General features: G+C 35.1%; 1 protein-coding gene across 3 annotated transcripts in view; it reads left to right on the top strand.

The window, feature by feature from the left end:
- Positions 1-15,267, top strand: part of MICU1 (mitochondrial calcium uptake 1) — a 224,013-nt gene that overhangs the window by 74,367 nt on the left and 134,379 nt on the right. For all 3 annotated transcript variants that reach the window (XM_057531159.1, XM_057531157.1, XM_057531158.1), the window contains exon 5: positions 7,345-7,388. In XM_057531159.1, coding sequence (XP_057387142.1) covers positions 7,345-7,388 — 44 coding nt within the window. The remainder of the gene's footprint in view (positions 1-7,344; positions 7,389-15,267) is intronic.

Raw genomic sequence — 15,267 nt, forward strand, 5'->3', positions numbered from 1 at the left:
TCTGTTGGCAATCTGTATATCTTATTTGGAGAAATGTCTATTTAGGTCTTCTGCCCATTTTTGGATTGGGTTGTTTGTTTTTTTGTTATTGAGCTGCATGAGCTGCTTGTAAATCTTGGAGATTAATCCTTTGTCAGTTGCTTCATTTGCAAATATTTTCTCCCATTCTGAGGGTTGTCTTTTGGTCTTGTTTATGGTTTCCTTTGCTGTGCAAAAGCGTTTAAGTTTCATTAGGTCCCATTTGTTTATTTCTGTTTTTATTTCCATTTCTCTAGGAGCTGGGCCAAAAAGGATCTTGCTGTGATTTATGTCTTAGAGTGTTATCCCTATGTTTTCCTCTAAGAGTTTGATAGTGTCTGGCCTTACACTTAGGTCTTTAATCCATTTTGAGTTTATTTTTGTGCATGGTGTCAGGGAGTGTTCTAATTTCATACTTTTACATGTACCTGTCCAATTTTCCCAGCACCACTTATTGAAGAGGCTGTCTTTTCTCCACTGTATATGCTTGCCTCCTTTATCAAAGATAAGGTGACCATATGTGCGTGGGTTTGTCTCTGGGCTTTCTATCCTGTTCCATTGATATATGTTTCTGTTTTTGTGCCAGTACCAAACTGTCTTGATTACTGTAGCTTTGTAATATAGTCTGAAGTCAGGGAGCCTGATTCCTCCAGCTCCGTTTTTCGTTCTCAAGATTGCTTTGGCTATTCAGGGTCTTTTGTGTTTCCCTACAAATTGTGAAATTTTTTGTTCTAGTTCTGTGAAAAATGCCAGTGGTAGTTTGATAGAGATTGCATTGAATCTGTAGATTGCTTTGGGTAGTAAAGTCATTTTTACAATGTTGATTCTTCCAATCCAAAAACATGGTATATCTCTCCATCTATTTGTATCATCTTTAATTTCTTTCATCAGTGTCTTATAATTTTCTGCATACAGGTCTTTTGTCTCCTTAGGTAGGTTTATTCCTAGATATTTTATTCTTTTTGTTGCAATGGTAAACGGGAGTGTTTTCTTAATTTCACTTTCAGATTTTTAATCATTAGTGTATAGGAGTGCAAGAGATTTCTGTGCATTAATTTTGTATCCTGCTACTTTACCAAATTCATTGGTTAGCTCTAGTAGTTTTCTGGTAGCATCTTTAGGATTCTCTATGTATAGTATCATGTCATCTGCAAACAGTGACAGCTTTACTTCTTCTTTTCCGATTTGTATTCCTTTTATTTCTTTTTCTTCTCTGATTTAGCTGTGGCTAACACTTCCAAAACTATGTTGAATAATAGTGGTGAGAGTGGGCAACCTTGTCTTGTTCCTGATCTTAGTGGAAATGGTTTCAGTTTTTCACCATTGAGGACAATGTTGGCTGTGGGTTTGTCATATATGGCCTTTATTATGTTGAGGAAAGTTCCCTCTATGCCTACTTTCTGCAGGGCTTTTATCATAAATGGGTGTTGAATTTTGTCGAAAGCTTTCTCTGCATCTATTGAGATGATCATATGGTTTTTCTCCTTCAATTTGTTAATATGATGTATCACATTGATTGATTTGCGTATATTGAAGAATCCTTGCATTCCTGGAATAAACCCCACTTGATCATGGTATATGATCCTTTTAATGTGCTGTTGGATTCTGTTTGCTAGTATTTTCTTGAGGATTTTTGCATCTCTGTTCATCAGTGATATTGGCCTGTAGTTTTCTTTCTTTGTGACATCTTTGTCTGGTTTTGGTATCAGGGTGATGGTGGCCTCGTAGAATGAGTTGGGGAGTGTTCCTCCCGCTGCAATATTTTGGAAGAGTTTGAGAAGGATAGGTGTTAGCTCTTCTCTAAATGTTTGATAGAATTCGCCTGTGAAGCCATCTGGTCCTGGGCTTTTGTTTGTTGGAAGATTTTTAATCACAGTTTCAATTTCAGTGCTTGTGATTGGTCTGTTCATATTTTCTATTTCTTCCTGGTTCAGTCTCGGCAGGTTGTGCATTTCTAAGAATCTGTCCATTTCTTCCAGGTTGTCCATTTTATTGGCATAGAGTTGCTTGTAGTAATCTCTCATGATCGTTTGTATTTCTGCAGTGTCAGTGGTTACTTCTCCTTTTTCATTTCTAATTCTATTGATTTGAGTCTTCTCCCTTTTTCTCTTGATGAGTCTGGCTAATGGTTTATCAATTTTGTTTATCTTCTCAAAGAACCAGCTTTTTTATTGATCTTTGCTATTGTCTCCTTCATTTCTTTTTCATTTATTTCTGATCTGATCTTTATGATTTCTTTCCTTCTGCTAGCTTTGGGGGTTTTTTGTTCTTCTTTCTCTAATTGCTTTAGGTGCAAGGTTAGGTTGTTTATTCGAGATGTTTCCTGTTTCTTGAGGTAGGCTTCTATTGCTATAAACTTCCCTCTTAGAACTGCTTTTGCTGCATCCCGTAGGTTTTGGGTCATCGTGTCTCCATTGTCATTTGTTTCTAGGTATTTTTTGATTTCCCCTTTGATTTCTTCAGTGATCACTTCGTTATTAAGTAGTGTATTGTGTAGCCTCCATGTGTTTGTATTTTTTACAGATCTTTTCCTGTAATTGATATCTAGTCTCATAGCGTTGTGGTCGGAAAAGATACCTGATACGATTTCAATTTTCTTAAATTTACCAAGGCTTGATTTGTGACCCAAGATATGATCTATCCTGGAGAATGATCCATGAGCACTTAAGAAAAATGTGTATTCTGTTGTTTTTGGGTGGAATGTCCTATAAATACCAATTAAGTCCATCTTGTTTAATGTATCATTTAAAGCTTGTGTTTCCTTATTTATTTTCATTTTGGATGATCTGTCCGTTGGTGAAAGTGGGGTGTTCAAGTCCCCTACTATGATTGTGTTACTGTCAATTTCCCCTTTTATGGCTGTTAGTATTTGCCTTATGTATTGAGGTGCTCCTATGTTGGGTGCATAAATATTTACAATTGTTATACCTTCCTCTTGGATTGATCCCTTGATCATTATATAGTGTCCTTCTTTGTCTCTTGTAATAGTCTTTATTTTAAAGTCTCTTTTGTCTGATATGAGAATTGCTACTCCAGCTTTCTTTTGATTGCCATTTGCATGGAATATCTTTTTCCATCCCCTCACTTTCAGTCTGTATGTATCTCTAGGTCTGAAGTGGGTCTGTTGTAGACAGCATATATATGGGTCTTGTTTTTGTATCCATTCAGCCAGTTTGTGTCTTTTGGTGGGAGCATTTAATCCATTTACATTTAAGGTAATTATCGATATGTATGTTTCTATTCCCATTTTCTTAAATGTTTTGGGTTTGTTATTGTAGGTGTTTTCCTTCTCTTGTGTTTCTTGCCTAAAGAGGTTCCTTTAGCATTTGTTGTAAAGCTGGTTTGGTGGTGCTGAACTCTCTCAGCTTTTGTCTGTCTGTAAAGGTTTTAATTTCTCCATCAAATCTGAATGAGATCCTTGCTGGATAGAGTAATCTTGGTTGTACGTTTTTCTCCTTCATCACTTTAAGTATATCCTGCCACTCCCTTCTGGCTTGCAGAGTTTCTGCTGAAAGATCAGCTGTTAACCTTATGGGGATTCCCTTGTGTGTTATTTGTTGGTTTTCCCTTGCTGCTTTTAATATGTTTTCTTTATATTTAATTTTTGATAGTTTGATTAATATGTGTCTTGGTGTGTTTCTCCTTGGGTTTATCCTGTATGGGACTCTCTGTGCTTCCAGGACTTGATTAACTATTTCCTTTCCCATATTAGGGAAGTTTTCAACTATAATCTCTTCAAATATTTTCTCAGTCCCTTTCTTTTTCTCTTCTTCTTCTGGGACCCCTATAATTCGAATGTTGGTGTGTTTAATGTTGTCCCAGAGGTCTTTGAGACTGTCCTCAGTTCTTTTCATTCTTTTTTCTTTATTCTGCTCTGCAGTAGTTATTTCCACTATTTTATCTTCCAGGTCACTTATCCGTTCTTCTGCCTCATTTATTCTGCTATTGATCCTATCTAGAGTATTTTTAATTTCATTTATTGTGTTTTTCATCGTTGCTTGGTTCCTCTTTAGTTCTTCTACATCCTTGTTAAATGTTTCTTGCATTTTGTCTATTCTATTTCCAAGATTTTGGATCATCTTTACTATCATTATTCTGAATTCTTTTTCAGGTAGACTGCCTATTTCCTCTCATTTGTTAGGTCTGGTGTGTTTTGACCCTGCTCCTTCATCTGCTGTGTGTTTTTCTGTCTTCTCATTTTGCTTATCTTACTGTGTTTGGGGTCTCCTTTTCACAGGCTGCAGGTTCGTAGTTCCCATTGTGTTTGGTATCTGTCCCCAGAGGCTAAGGTTGGTTCAGTGGGTTGTGTAGGCTTCCTGGTGGAGGGGACTAGTGCCTGTGTTCTGGTGGATGAGGCTGGATCTTGTCTTTCTGGTGGGCATGTCCACGTCTGGTGGTGTGTTTTGGGGTGTCTGTGGCCTTATTATGATTTTAGGCAACCTCTCTGCTAATGGATGGGGCTGTGTTCCTGTCTTGCTAGTTGTTTGGCATAGGGTGTCCAGCACTGTAGCTTGCTGGTCATTGAGTGAAGCTGGGTCTTGATGTTGAGATGGAGATCTCTGAGAGATTTTTGCCGTTTGGTATTACGTGGAGCTGAGAGGTCTCTTGTGGACCAGTGTCCTGAAGTTGGCTTTCCCACCTTAGAGGCACGGCCCTGATGCCTGGCTGGAGCACCAAGAGCCTTTCATCCACACCAAGTACGTGGGGAGTTTCTTGCCTTTTGGGAGGTCTGACGTCTTCTGCCAGCGTTCAGTGGGTGTTCTGTAGGAGCAGTTCCACGTGTAGATGTATTTCTAATGTATTTGTGGGAAGGAAGGTGATCTCCGTGTCTTACTCTTCCGCCATCTTGCCCCCGATGTCTTTTTTTAACATCTTTATTAGAGTATAATTGCTTTACAATGGTGTGTCAGTTTCTGCTTTATAACAAAGTGAATCAGTTATACATTCTATTTGCTTTCTTAAAAGTAGCTGTTTGAAATTTTTTTTTTTAGTAAATTTATTTATTTTTTTAATTTATTTTTGGCTCTGTTAGGTCTTCGTTGCTGAGCGTGGGCTTTCTCTAGTTGCGGTGAGCGGGGGCTACTCTTCGTTGCAGTGAGCGGGCTTCTCATTGTGGTGGCTTCTCTCGTTGTGGAGCACAGGCTCTAGGCGTGTGGGCTTCAGTAGTTGCGGCACGTGGGCTCAGTAGTTGTGGCTCACGGGCTGTAGAGCGCAGGCTCAGTCGTTGTGGCACACGGACTTAGTTGCTCTGCGGCATGTGGGATCTTCCCGGACCAGGGATCCAACCCATGTCCCCTGCATCGGCAGGCGGATTCTAAACCACTGCGCCACCAGGGAAGCCTCTAGAAAAATTTTAATTATACATGTGGCTTACATTTATTGCTCACATTATATTTCTGTTGGACAGTGTTGCTCTAATTAGTAAGCATATATTTCCCTTAGTTGATGTACCAAGTTTTACTCATGAGATATCTGATCCTAGACTAATTCTCATTTCTTTTTAAAGGACTAGGAAGGTTTTTTTCTGGGAACTCTTAGGATTTTCTTGTTCTTGGTATTCTGAAATTTTACAAGCATACAACTGGATTACAAGTAGGTTTTGTTCATTTTGCTTAAATAAGTTCTTTTAATTTGTGTCACTCTTCAGCTCTGAGAAATTTTCTGGTAATACTTTTTGGATTATTTCTTATCTATTTCTGAATGAGAAAAGGTCTTGTATGACATAGGATCTTGTATTGAGTCTCTGTTTCTCTATAATTCTCTCTTCTATTTTCTGTTTTCCATCCTGTTGTCTTTTTGGCAGTGGTCCTGAGAGATAACCTTTTCCTAATCTTTTGACAGTATATTAAGAAATAGGGGGGAGATAGGCAATCATAGTTTTAATTGTCTACAACTCTTTCTTGTTTTCTGTTCTCTTATCATAGAAACATGTTCTACCTTTGTGACTGGTATCTTCTTGAGTATCTGTGAGGTTTCAAATTAGATTTGTTTTTAAATTTTCCTTTTTCCTGACTTATCTCTTTCTTTTTCAGTCAGTGGTTCATTTTGTTCAGGGCAGGCTTCTACAAGGTGAAGCATATTTTAGATAAGGAGCCTGTGTAACCAAATGTGTAGAAGCAGAAATGCAAAAAGCTTTCTTTGGGAGCAGTGATAATCCTATCATTGTAATACTGTGGGCATAATGAGGTAAGGGTCTGAACTGGCATGAATAAAGTGAGAACTGAAAGAAAAGAACTGAGTAATTATGCAAGAAAAATAAGTGTAATTGGGAACTGATTTCTCCACTCTAAAAACTCCCACACCACCCTCTTATTGAACTCATTGTATCCTTCCTTGTAATATTATTATATGCATATGTCTTTCTTACTAAATTGTGACTCTTCAAGGAAGGGATTGTATCTTACTCATTCAATTTTTTTTTAGGTATTTATTGATCAGCCACTGTTCCAAGTACTGGGATAAAGCAGTCAGCAAAGACAGAAAATCCCAGCCCTCAGGAGCACTTAATATACTTGCTTTTATCTTTCATAGTGCTTAGGATTTCACAATGCTAGGGATTCCCAAGGTTAAATTTATTATTTAACCCACCTTTATTTTTTATTTATTTATTTATTTATTTATTTATTTAATTTATTATTTATCTGGCTGTGCCAGAGCTTAGTTGTAGCATGCAGGATCTTCGTGTGGCATGTGGGATCTTTACTTGCAGCATGCAGGATCTTTAGTCGTGGAATGTGGGATCTAGTTCCCTGACCAGGGATCAGACCCTTGCCCCGTGCATTGAGGGCATGGAGTCTTAGCCACTGGACCACCAGGGAAGTCCCTTAACCCACCTTTAAAAAGTAATATTAAGATGGTCTATTTATCTGTTTAGGTGTGTTGCAAAATGTCTTCTGATATTAAAGTCTTCTCTCTTTAATTTTATACAAAAAATTATTATGCATTCAGATTAAACTAATATCCCTCACCTTATTTAGAGGTAATATATATCATTTTGATGTAATGGAAAAGAGCATCAGCTTGGGAAGAGTCCAGGGTTCTAGTTTGACTTTACTGTTGAATAGGTTTGCACATGAACTTTTACCCTCTTTATCTCAGAGCTTCATATTCTCATATATAAAGTAAAAGGTTGGTATCTTTTAGCACTGACACTTTGAGTCTGAAGGTGGGACAAAATTTTCATTTCTATGGACTTTGAATAATGTTGTGGCTAAACCGTCTAGTACATTTAATTGAATGATTGGAAACAAAACTGAGAGCTGTCATTTCATATGTTTCACCTGAGTTATAATCAGTGACTAAGTATTGCTTTTTTCTCTTTTACAGACTTGGGTCTGGATCAATATACAATAAAACGCTTTGATGGAAAGGTGAGTGAACTATGATACAACGTATATATCCTGTTGTTTACTAAGAAGATTTTAAAGTTCCTCTAGAATTATTTGTGAGAAATTTCTGAATACCTGTTTGTCTTATCAAAAAAGCTTGTTGCTTAGGTTGGGAGGCCTGTAAGTGCCTTCAAATGCTTCTACAGAAAAAAATCAAGCAGAATGCTCTTCTGTGTTTTTCCGTATAGGGTATTACTGATGGGTTACCCGCTGTATATATTAAGGGCTAATTCAGTGTATGTTGACATTTGAATTTTAATTCAATAGCCATTATAAAGGTTAACAAGCCCCCCAATATTACATTTACATTTCTTATAAAAACACCTATCTGATTTGACCTTCCTTAGGCTTTGATAGTATATAGCAATAATCCTAACTAGAAAATTACAGAAGTCCTTACAGCTTTATAACAATTATGAAGAGCACCCCAAATTGCATGTAAATTTGCATTAGGCTTACTTTCAATTCTTTATTTTATGCCTGAATAAAGCATATAGTAAATCATTTAGTATAGAAAATAAAACTTTCAATTTTATTGTCTCAAAACAGTCAGTTAAACATGCTTTCCCCTTTCAGGCTGAATTCTCCAAAAAGAAAAAGAAAATATTACACAGGGTCAGAAAGAAAAGTAAAAGGTCAATTTTAAAGAGGAGGAAGAAAGCGCAGAAGGAAGAGCAAGTCAGGGATGGCTGTACAAAGCTTAAAGAGAAGGAAATCAGAAGGAAAATCATGAAGTGGCTGGAAAAGGCAGGATTACAAACAAAGGTCTAGGTGGGTAGAAGTCAGGGTTAGTAGAAACTGATCTTGCAGGGATGTGTCAATCCTGCATCCTTATGTAAAACTACATGTACTGGTAAGGTGAAGATATAAGTGCTAAGGTCTTTTGCACAAGTAGAAGGAATGAGTGGCTGCCTTAAGAGTTGAGAGAGCTCAGCCAAGGCTTGCAGCCTAAAAATTACCTTTTCTATTCAGGTGGCACATATTCTAAAAGAAAGCATGAACAAAAAGAAAGGGCATTTAGATGTTAGGAGACCCAGGTTCAGAGTCCTGGCTCTGCTTTGGGGCAGACCAGTCTTCTCTCTGATCCTTGGTGTCTCTGCTTTATGTATGATAAAATACCTTATCCATGTGAGGGGTTGCTGCAGACATTGATGTCAGTGTCTCATTTCAGAGTCTTTGGCAGGTTAGGTCCCTATCTTATCTGTCTTTATGTCACTCAGAGTCCAGAGCATGCCTGGCACGTAAGAGGTAATCAATAAATGTTTGATGACTTGGAAAAAAATCAATTAGTCAATCACATATTTCTTGGAGGTATGACTCATTATGCCACTAATATCTTATTGCAAAATCAATTTTACAGATCACTTTTTTTTTTTTTTGGCTACTGAGGGAATCCAGAGTAGCATGAGAATTCAGTCCTCTCTCGTAAACCTGAAAACATGTAAAGAAGTTGAATATGTGCAAGTTGAACAGCAACTTTACATGTTAAAGGGGGAATTTCCATTCCTAGAGAGCTCCCGAATATAGAAGTCCTAATGGTAACTCACGTTTCGTATGTGCTGTTTAATTTTTTCCTGTTTTGGCCAGTACCTGTCCACTTGATGCTAAAAATTTGCAACTTTTGGCATGACTGATGAGCTCCGCATTTGTTTCAATTGTATTAAATTTATGAGCTCTACATTTCTTATCATTTGTGCCATTTGCATTTTTTTTTTGATTTCCACTCATTTTTATAAAATAGCAAGAGTAAAATGCAGTAAAACATTAAAGTATTTGTGTACCCATCTTGCTATGGAAACAAAAATGGCAGTGCTTCTATGTTTGGAAGGCAATCTTAGCAGATTATAGTTGCAAGTGTTTATGCACTGAAGCATAAAATTCTGAAATCAGAGTAGGAAAGACAAGATTAAAGGATATTAATGTATAATCTTTGAAAGTATGACCTACATGAAAGTCAGGCATATGAAAGTTGACTTCATCCAGGGGAACGGGTTCTGAAAGCAAATAGAGGAGTGGGATACTTATATAAGGAGGTATAAAACTGAGACAGTGACCCTGAGCCAGGTAGCTTGTTCCCCTAGCAGAGTGCACAGATTTCCCTTTCATCCATGTTGTAATATGCATGTTTAATTCCTTTTCCAGGTTCTTCATTTAAGTCCTGTAGTAATTTCTATCAAATATATTATTAAGGTTTTGTTTTGGAGTGAAGGTTATGTTTCCTAAATAGGATTCTTAAACTTAGTTCACCTCTAGTTTATATCTTTATGAATTGTCTTTTATTTCATATGAAGTCTAAGAAAGTAGTTTGTATACTGTTTTTAAATCTTATATAATGAAGAGTGCAAATTTCATTCAGTGTTTAATCAGTTTAGTAGTTTTTCCAGGGATTTTTGCCATGCATCAAGTTCTTCACTTGATAATTATAAGAATCAATGCTTATTCAACTGTCGATCTTAATTATTTTCCTTTGGATCTTCATGACTCTTTTGTTTTCCCAATCAGAAAATCTCAATTCTTGAGTAGCAGTTTCCAGAGTGTATAACTCCTAAGATAATATCCTGTTGAAAAAACAGATGTACATGGTAATTACAGTAAATTTCATGCATGATGATTAGAAATTAGTAGAAACTTAACACCCGTGAGGAATTTCCTTTGAAACTTACTTTGAATTTTTTAATGGGTAATTTTCTTTCTCTCTCGCTCTCTTTTTTTTAAACTTGGAAGATGAACTAATTATAAATTGCTTAGAGAAATATTTATTCTCATCCTCTTATTCCCCCATTGTTTTAACATTCAGCACACCATTTAATTAAGTCCATCATTTGACCAGTAAGAAACACTAGCTTATTTTATTGCCCTCTAGTTGAATTGCACTTTAGTGCTTTTGTCATTGAAAGCAATAACAAATGTAGAAGTAGTATCATCTTCCTGGGGTGTTTTCTCATTTGTACTTGAATTTCATACAAACTCCAGGTACAAAGTAGAAAAGAATGGCCCAACTGATATTGACAAATAATTGAACAGTTATTTCTTACTTTGATACTTGTCATCTTTTCTCCTATTCTTTTTGACTAGAAAATTCTCAAGAAGTAAATGAAACATTCCTGTTTCAACTGATAGTCTGTGAAACTGAATTTGATTAAGCAGCTTTTGAATTTTGGGGAAGATCTTTTTCTAGAGCTTATCACTGCCTTATGTTAATGTATGCTAATGCCTTACTCTAAGGATGCTTAGCAATTTCCTTTGTAGAAAAGTCTTGCAGTACCTTGTTATTGGCACTTGCATCATTTATGCATTTCACTATCTACCATCTACTAACACAGGCCTTGTATTTCAATATAAAGAAGCTATAGTCAGTGACCTTTGGTTTTAAGAATATATTTTTTAGTTAAGTGATATTTGTAAAAATATTCAGACTAGATTTAAAAGTTTAAAAACCTCAAAGCTTGAAAGTTCAGATTTTCTATTAGAGGATATTTGAAAATTATTATAAATAGAGTGTTAGCACTAGTGTATAGATGGTAATACAAAATACGGTCTGGCTTTTGTTTTAGTGTAATATATCACAGATTTTTAAAAAATGCACTCTCTCCCTACATTGTCCATGCATTCTCCTTATGATTTGTTAATGCAGTTATTTCATGAATTTTGGATTATTTCTTTAATGAAAACTATATTTTTTCCTGAGTTTAATTTTTTATCATCCAATAATTGGTCTATAAAACAAAGCACCATTTCTAAGTGGAGCCTGTATTTTACATAATCGTCAAATATTTGTTCATTTAATCAGTTAATTGCTGTCCTGTATTGGTGTGGTTTATCTCAAGTGGTTTATACCCTTCATTATCCTGTTTCTCTTACTTCTCCTTTTTTTCCTCAGCATACCAAGTATAGAAATTATGTTTTGTATTTTCTGTTCCTATCGCCTATAATAGACAACTTCCTCCATCTCAAATCCTACCTTTTTTTTTTAAGTTACAGTAGAAAACTGTATGGGCTAGGTAAAATTTTTTCTCAGCAAAGAATACCAGTATTCCAGAGCTTTGATGTAGTCCTCTTCTCTCTTCTAAAAACTTTAAAGTTCATACTCTTCTTTTAAGTAACAGTGAATCGCCCATTGAAACTAATTGTTCATCATTATCATTCCACCATGTATTTCTTTTTTTGGAAAATAGATTTTTTATTCTTTCCTTTCTATCAAGTTGCCTTTTTCCCTAACCTCTCCCTGAACATTTCAGAAGTCCTGCCTCTGGAATGAATTTTTTCATTATTTGTAATTACAGTCCTCTTAGACTCTTAGAATCTCTCCTAATTTGGAAGAAAAAATTAACTTGTGTTTTATTCCCATCTCCTTTATGATACTTACAAGAATGTTTGTTTACATGGAACAGGAAAACAATTTAAATCAAATTAAGATGAAATGTTGTCCACATTGAGGTGAAAGAGATAAAAGTATGGTCAAAGTCTAGAAAAGGAAATACCAATTACAGTGTTTATAATAGAAAAGATATGCAGAAAAAAAGATGGAGCTGTAGTTAAAAAGCAAAGCTTTAATATAACGAAATGCTTTTAATTGCTTACTAGGTAAAAGTTCTTTTAAAAATATTGGTAAATGAAGTTTAAAAATCCATTCCCTTTAAGGGAAAGTCGTGGTTCCCCAAGGGGAGTGTGGGCACATTTTTTTTTTCCTGTAATGTAATACTCTTAATGCTTTATTTGAGTTGTGATTATTTACTTCATATCACAGATAAAATATGAGTCTGGAATAAGGTCTAGTATTACTATTACTCCTTGACGTGTATAGTAAGTTATGTGAGGGATTTCCTGTCTTCTAAGAGTGAATTGTATTGCAGATCAAAGAAATGTAAATTGAGGGGGTGTTGCTGAAATTCCTATAGGATAGAGTTTGGTGAATCTTCACATTTATTTGAATTGCTTTAATTTTGCTCAAATTTTCGTAGCAGGATTGATGTTCTTATGAATTCTGCATTGTCAATTGGGCACATCTCTCTCGTTCTCTCTTTCTTTTGTTTTCCAGAGACTTGAAACCAGTCAATTCTAAATTCTTGGTGAATTGATGTATTTATTCAGGTCTTTCTATTGATAAATGTGAATATATAGGCAGAATTTTATTATTTTTGTTCCATGTCTTTTTGATCCATGTTTCTATTTGCCCTAAAAAGTGTAACATTCTAAGAGGATAAAGTATTTCAATTCTTCGAATGCTGAAGTTCTCCACAAATATTTTCATAATTATATATTATTTTAGGGGTGATGATTGAGCCCTTTTAAAAAACCCCATTAACATATCCACTCATTGGTTGTCAGTGGTTTATTTTTCCAGTTGAAAGTAAAATCTAAATGAAAAATGCTTGACTCTATTTGTCTCTTGAGGGAACTATTACTGCTACTAATCATAATAATACGAAAAAGAAGAATAGTTGAAGTTTTTTGAGTGTTTATTATATGGCAAACACTGTTCTAAGTGTTTATACGTAATTACTCTAATCCACACAGCCACTCTTTTAGATAGCTTACTGTTTTCATTATTTTACAAATAAGATACTAAAGTACATAAAAGTTAAGTAACTTTTTTTTTTTTTTTGACCTAAGATCATACAGTTAGTAAGTGGTGGAGCCAAGATTCCAAATTGGTAGTCTGGCTCTAGAGTTCACCATCTTAAGGACTATGCTATACCACCTTTCATATATCTAAGCTACTTGTCTGCATGATCTATTTGTAAATAGAAATTTCTCATCAAATATTTCTTTTATTTTACTAACTTAATGCTATTTGTGTGAGAAAGAACTTGCTGTTTCACGTTGTTTTTGGTAAGAGTATTGAAGTTAATTTTTTCTGCTTTGATGAAGTACAGCTAGAAGCCAATATTAACCTGAGAAACCACATAGTGTTTCATTTTAAAGGAAGAAAACAAGAGATACAAATTTTAATGCCTGAATTTAGAAGTTAGAATTTCAACTTCACTGTTATTTGCTCCATTGTTTTCTCATATGCCATGAACACCACTTGCATTTTGAAAATGCTGTCGTTTTTTCTTTTTTTTTTTAATCGAAGGCATCACTCTTAAGGTGAAAACTGTCATCTATACTTCAAAAACTGGATCCTGGCTCATTGTAGTCAAGATAGCAGAGAAAATAGTATTTCTGTTATAAACTAAACTATTTACTCTTTCAAATATTGATTGGTTGTGTGTTAAATGTAGAATAATTTGAATAGAGCTACTCATTATAGTTAGTCTTTAGGCAAGCAGAAGTTTAAAATGTAATTACATTACCAAAATGAAATCAAGTACAGATTCAACATTTCAGAAAATCCTTTGACACCTGTTGTAATTTTCTGTTTTATTTTTAGTCTCAGATTTTTTTGTCTTCCTTCTTTCCCATCCAAAGTTCTTTAAATTATTTTAAAACCATTTTCTCATTTTTCTCTCTTCTTACAAATTAGCAATTTTAGTTCTCTTTTATACACTGCAGTCCTCAGAAAATCTGGTTTTGGTGTCTGAAATATTTTACAAGGGATTTCCAATTTGAGCATCTAAGTATTTGACAAGCTACATGTAAACGATTAGTAGATGTAAGTATTCTGAATCGAATATGAAAAATACAAAATTATGGATTGCTGTACTCATTAGTGTGTAATAGCGCAGGATGAGAGAATGTGGTTTTGGATATAGACAATCCTGTATTCAGATATGGACTCTGTGCCACATACTTGATGGATAACCTTGGGCAAGAGACCACTTAACCTCTGAGTGTCAATTATCTTCTGTAACTGTAAATTCAGGACAATAGGTAAAGTATCTGGCTCTACAAATTATAGCTATTTTGCATGACTTTCAGCCCTTTACTCAATTTATGAAAGGAGTTAGCTGCTATCATGTATGTTATCTTCTTTCTCGGTTTGTATGAAATGCTATAGAAAAGCATGTGCTCTTCATAATTGCTCTCTCCGTTGTTCTTTTCTTCCCAGTTAAATCAGCTATAAAAATCTCCTTGTGTTATCTCTGTAACAAGCAATTGGCCGGGATTAAATGGGTAGTCTATGAACTGGAGAGAGACCTCTGGTTTGATTTCTCATATCTGAGCTGTTCTGTGTTCACAGTGATTCATCTCACCACAGTACTGTAAAATCCTTTGGGCCTCTGTCACATCAGTCCTAGCCTTAGGCTTGTAAATTGTTGATAGCATATATTTTTCAGTCAAGAACTTTTATCATGCTGCTAAGGTTGGTTTGAGAAGTATGATAAGTTCAGGTCAAATTTTATTTCACAGCCAGTGAAGTTTATTTGTTGAAAAAAAATTTTTTAAACCATTTGATATATGAAGGTACTTTGGAGTGGTACCCAGCTGAATTAGCTAACTTAAACTGCTTCATCAGTGCCAGCCTTCATGATGGCTGGCTTTTTGTTACTAACATGAATAGTACTTTATTTAGTGCAACATAATTTTGCAAGAGACCTGTTTCTAAGTAGTCATTCTGAACTCTTCCTTAGGGTAGTTATTAATCCTCTGAACTCATCTGAGTTTGGTTGCCTATATGTTAAATATAGGTGCTAAAGCAATGGATTTGCCATGAAGTTAAAAAATAGTATATCATGAAATGATAGTGAGATACCCTTAAAGGAAACCTTAATTAAAGAAATGGTTTCACTACCCATGGAAAAAAGTTAAGTGTTTGCTTTCCCTTTTCTTTAAGAAATAGGTAATTATTCATGCATTTTCTTTTTATAGTAATGTGAAGTTTTTCTGTAATTGTATGTTTTATTTCGGCGAGGTTATTGAGTTATTTGGGTTTTTGTTTTGTTTTGTCTTACTGTACCTAGCAGATAATATATAAAAT

The sequence above is a fragment of the Balaenoptera acutorostrata genome, chromosome 16 (assembly GCF_949987535.1).
Source record: "Balaenoptera acutorostrata chromosome 16, mBalAcu1.1, whole genome shotgun sequence".
NCBI classification, from domain to species: domain Eukaryota; kingdom Metazoa; phylum Chordata; class Mammalia; order Artiodactyla; family Balaenopteridae; genus Balaenoptera; species Balaenoptera acutorostrata.